Source organism: Branchiostoma floridae, chromosome 17 (assembly GCF_000003815.2).
Source record: "Branchiostoma floridae strain S238N-H82 chromosome 17, Bfl_VNyyK, whole genome shotgun sequence".
Classification (NCBI taxonomy): Eukaryota; Metazoa; Chordata; class Leptocardii; order Amphioxiformes; family Branchiostomatidae; genus Branchiostoma; species Branchiostoma floridae.
Genome location: NC_049995.1, coordinates 14,617,564 through 14,622,840, shown reverse-complemented (window position 1 = coordinate 14,622,840; position 5,277 = coordinate 14,617,564). Strand labels below are relative to the sequence as shown.

Genomic DNA, 5,277 nt, shown 5'->3' with positions numbered 1-5,277 from the left:
GTCGGTTTACTGCAATTTCTCAAGCAATGCTAATTTGGCAAATGATCAACGCATCATTTTCTCCAGTTACATGTTGCTGTTACAGCTTACCTTTGCCACTTCTTCTGTGTAAATTATTTTGTCTCTCTGGTCCTGCTAAAAACATAATATCGTAATTGGAACACACCGCGGAATTGCACGGAGAACGGGCGCGTGGTTGGAAGGGGGTGCACTATACCGGTCGAACGAAACACGGCACAATTAACTGCCGCTATGTACCTTTATTCATCCTCTGTTGTTCCTTTCTTTCCTGTTAGTAGTTGCACAAAACAAAAATCTGCATGAGCATACAAAAAGTCATGAGAAAATGGGCGTATACTGACAAGAATTTTCATTTAATTTTGGTCCGTCACAACCGCTATGACGTAAAACTTTACTGCTGGCCGTAGCATTAAAAATGGCGGGAAAATGGCGGCGTACATTCCATTTGACCCATTCAGCCGTAGATGCGGGCTATTATGCAACGGTTCCTCACACTTTTACACGAGTTGTAGGTCACCAAAAGAAATTCAAGATTGCTGTTGAATCATGCTCGTCTTGTGCCGTGAGCACATGTGATTATTATCTACAAATCTGGCGATGAACGTGACAGTGTGTTTGTCCCACGACGAGCTCGCCTGCCCCGAAAATGACCTGAAAACTTTTGGCCTTGTTGTCTTCGAATGCATTGTTATCGATGCTTTGTAAATTATGTATTGGACACCTAGATGTCTGAAGTGTGCATACCTCAGAAATAACTATTGTTGCATGTGTAGATCTCTTTAAGTTCCACTATTTTTAATCGACCGGTATAAGGCTTATGACCGGTATTATGCCAATGCATGTTACAGCACTGGTAATTACTTTCGAGTGACTTCTATTACTCTATTTCAGCGTCACTAGAATGAACTGACAAGGCGAACTGATGACAATAAATAACATGTAACTGGCACAACCACTAGCAGATAATGATCGTATGCAAATTTCACTGACATGCACACGTACACACACGTTCTCTAGAACTTGGCAGTGAAACATATTGATATTATCTTTAATGTATTTAATATGGTTTATGGAATATTTACTATTACTCAGTCCAAGTAAATAGAACAACAACGATCGGAGTATATTTGCATTGTGTTTAATGTACTCTGGGTGTAATTCCTTAAACACAATGACAAAAAGATGTCTACAAATGGAAACTAACATTATCGGCACCAGAAGCATTATCATCAATAATGTTGGCAAAGCTTGCAATGGCCGAGGTGTGCAGAAAGAGTGCAGTGCTATGTCTATTGTGCTTGTCTAATAAATAGTGGTGCTCAGCATTGATTTCGTAAGTTGCCGCTGCGTAAACTTAAACAAAAGCTGAATATGACTGTAAATTAGACAACTTAGTACAGCTATAGTGTTCTTTTTGATACCTGAATATGAATATGACGTTATACATCGGACAAGCATTTACAACCTATCTAGATGATGGGCGGCCATCTGGTTTAATATGATGAAGAAAGAGAAAATATTATAGAGGGTAACATATTTGAGGCAACTATTCAATACCGTTGCTACATAAATGTAGGGTTAACAGTGTCGAGTCCCAATTTTATGTTTGTGCTATATCTACGTATAATGGTACGATACAGACGGAAACAATACAAGACAGATAACATAAATATACATAATATGAAGAATAATATTAGTCATGGCTAGATTAGTGCAGTTACCTTTCACGATCGTAAATATGTTGAAGTATAGTAAGCAATGTAATCTTTTCGTTGGTGGATCGCTAATACTGATAATAATGAAAAGATCAAAGCTTTACAAGGTAACGTTTAAGCGAACATTTTGGGGTGCATTAAGTTGAAATTTGTCAGACAAGAAGCAGATTAAGAGGGGTTGCATCTAGTCCAACAGAATAGTTAATTGCGTACTCATTTTGCTACTGATAAATAAATTTCTTATCATTATCATTATGTTAAAAGGTAGGCATAGCATTAAGTAGACATTTTCAGTGGGATACAGTCGAATCACGCCCCCTTGCTATTGCAAAACTGACAGGTACACATACATGTAATATAGAGGAGGTGAGGCAAATTATCATGTATATAATAACACTAAGGCCGAATATAATTTAGCTCCGAGGCGCGAAATAAGCCCAACTGATACCATAAAAAGTAGGTATTTGGGGAAATATATTACCCGTACGTTTTATAGACTTTTATTGTTTTCTTCTCTATTTGAAATCTGATTCTAAAGCGATCACTGACTTGGAAAGTTGGTGCTTGGTCGTAAAGTAAATTTTCCCTAGAGTCAGAATTTTATGAAAGGAGATTTGGAATGGCTTTGCGATTGTTAAGCCGTGGGCATTTTTGCCAAATTAAACTGTTAACCTATCACCGTTTTTCAATGTATTATAACAAAACATAGCTTTGTGGGTCGTTTTAGGTACCTTTCTGCAAAATTCGGCTATTCTTTTTCCAAATTGGCAACCGTCATCGACCCCCCCCCCCTCCCAGAGGCTAAATAGGGATTTCTTTTATTTTGTTTGAAATCAAATTAGCCCGCAGGCCGCTTTTCATTGGGGTTAGCTTATGCTAAAGAACAAGATTTGTTGATCTTATTGTTGTCCGTCAGTCTTGTCTTGTCCACGAGTCTGTCGTCCGTCCGCCTGATCTTGTCCCTCAGTCTGGTCTTCCTCCTTGAACTCTTTCTCCTTTTCGTTGACGCTGACGAACTTCCTGGGTACGCGCTTGATGTCCTCCCCTCCGTTGGCGCTGCAAATGGAAGGCCTGCTACCGGTACTGCAGATGGAGGGTCTGCCGCCGCTCAGTGTCAGGGCAGACAGGCGGCGAACGGTCGTAGCGCTGCCGGGGCGTTCTGAGCGGTTAGCCACGGCGCGCTGGTAGCTTCCCTGCTGGGAAAAGTCCAAGAACATATCTTTTTAACTGTTGGGAAAAGTCCAAGAACATATCTTTTTAACGATAAAAATCGTCAGTTGAGTGGTTGTTTATCATTTTAATACATGCAAAAGGGTCTGCCGCCGCTCAGTGTCAGGGCAGATAGGCGGCGGACAGTTGTAGCACTGCCGGGGCGTTCTGAACGGTTAGCTACGGTGCGCTGGTAGCTTCCCTGCTGGGAAAAGTCCAAGAACATATCTTTTTAACTGTTGGGAAAAGTCCAAGAACATATCTTTTTAACGATAAAAATCGTCAGTTGAGTGGTTGTTTATCATTTTAATACATGCAAAAGGGTCTGCCGCCGCTCAGTGTCAGGGCAGATAGGCGGCGGACAGTTGTAGCACTGCCGGGGCGCTCAGAACGGTTAGCCACCGCGCGCTGGTAGCTTCCCTGCTGGGAAAAGACAAGCAAAACACCTTCTTATAACCCCTTGTTAAACGTTCATCGAGTAGAAATGTTCAAGAAAATAGGCAGAAAGCCGGCGGACAGTCGTGGCCATGCTGAGGCGCTCAGAACGGTTAGCTACTGCGCGCTGGTAGCTTCCCTGCTGGGAAAAAAAGACATGTCTTAGTTGTTCTTTTTAACTCCCTGTAATATGAGTTCATCGAGTGGTAAAGTGGAAAATGTCAAGAAGAGTCAGCGAACAGTCCTGGCAATACTGGGGCGCTCTGAGCGGTCAGCTACGGCGGGCTGGTTGCTTCCTTACAATGGGAAAAGTCACAGAAAGTAGCATTTATGATTCTTAACATCGTGAAAAACTAAAGAAAATGGGCAGACAAGTGGCAGACAGTTAGCTACTGCACGAGAAATTAAGAAAAGTCATATAGTTGATGATATGTTTCCAATCATTCGTTTTTACGAGCGGTTTTGTCAGTCATTGCAAGCAGGTAGCCGATCCTGCAGGGTAAAGATTATTAGATAACCTTCTATGATTATTTCTTGGCCTCTGATAATAGATACAAATCATTGACTTATTACTGTACTTTTAGATAATTTGGGTCGTCTAGGCAGTGTGGTAACCTGTAAGTAAAGGCCAAGGAAACAGCGACCATGATAACAGACGACGTAAACTGCTAATTCCATGAAATGATTGTCATAGTGATTATAATGGTTGACGTAAAATTGTTCTTAGATACGGCTCGCGGGTTGTTATCATGCTGGGAAAAGCGAGAGAGATTGTCGTTCGTAGAAAACTCAATTACAGATTTGCCAGGTCTTCCAAATTAGTTGATGATCTCAGCCATCTGTAATTATCTCAATGATTTGCCAAATCAAATATCGTTCAATGCCCTTTTGATGTTTTAGTCTCTCATTAGTATCCAAAGGGGTTTTCAAACGTTTTGTCATATATGGGACATGTTTTAAAAAATTAATAAGGCATTATGAATACACACAGACACACATAAACACACATACACACACACACACACGCACACACACACACACACACACACACACACACACACATATCACTCACACACAGAGAGAGAGAGAGAGAGAGAGAGAAGCCGAGATTGAGAGACAGATAGTCATACAGACAGACAGACGTTACTCACATGACTACTGCCGCGGCTCCCGGTATGGTAACGGGAGAAGTCCCGCTGCTCGTCCGGCCAGCAGGGCAGTAGCGCCATCCAGCGCTTCCGGGCGGACTTGCGCAGCACGCAGTGGAACACGAAGATGAAGAATCCTTGGGAGAAAAGGCCAGCATTAAGGTTACTTAAGGTTGGGTCACACATACGTATGTATTCAAGTCCGCTTGAGGTGCGTATCAAACTCTTAGTCTCTACCAGGCTCCACAGGTCGTGGGAAAAATAGTACAAATTGGACAAATATAGATATATAACCTGCCTAATGAGTTAGCTGACCGAGAAGTATGGTTAGCGACCCAGCTAACTCGTCTGACATGTTACCTGTTTACGTTTGTCCAATTTCTATTATTTTTCCAACGACCTATGGGGCCTGGTGGAGACAAATACTCCCATGCGCACCTCATACGGACTTAAATGTATGCGCATGTGTGACCCCACCTTAACATTGTTGTAAAGGTGCACTTTTAATTGATCGCTGTTGGAAATGATCTAGAGCCGTTGGTACAATATTTGTGACAGTCTTAGGTGTATGGCCTCTAAACATAAAAGATCCCAGCGCACTTATCGAGAAGAATGTGGTGGCCCGTTATTTTCTGACTAAAATCGCTAACAGTGTACAGCCTTTGCGTTGTTCAGCTAACCAAAAGGATAATGTTTGCTGGTATTCTGGACTACGAAGCAAATGATTCCTCCAAGCAGATCCTACAGTA

The 5,277-nt window shown here is 41.9% G+C and overlaps 1 protein-coding gene across 1 annotated transcript in view; it reads right to left on the bottom strand.

Annotated features, from left to right (window-relative positions):
- Positions 1 to 2,469: 2,469 nt before the first annotated feature.
- LOC118404343 (adhesion G-protein coupled receptor G2-like) overlaps positions 2,470 to 5,277 on the bottom strand; it is a 13,715-nt gene continuing 10,907 nt past the window's right edge. Inside the window, exons 14-15 of the mRNA XM_035803412.1 lie at positions 4,532 to 4,694; positions 2,470 to 2,932 (exon numbers count right to left, since the gene is read on the bottom strand). Of these exons, the coding sequence (XP_035659305.1) occupies positions 2,636 to 2,932; positions 4,532 to 4,694 (460 nt within the window). The 3' untranslated portion in view covers positions 2,470 to 2,635. The remainder of the gene's footprint in view (positions 2,933 to 4,531; positions 4,695 to 5,277) is intronic.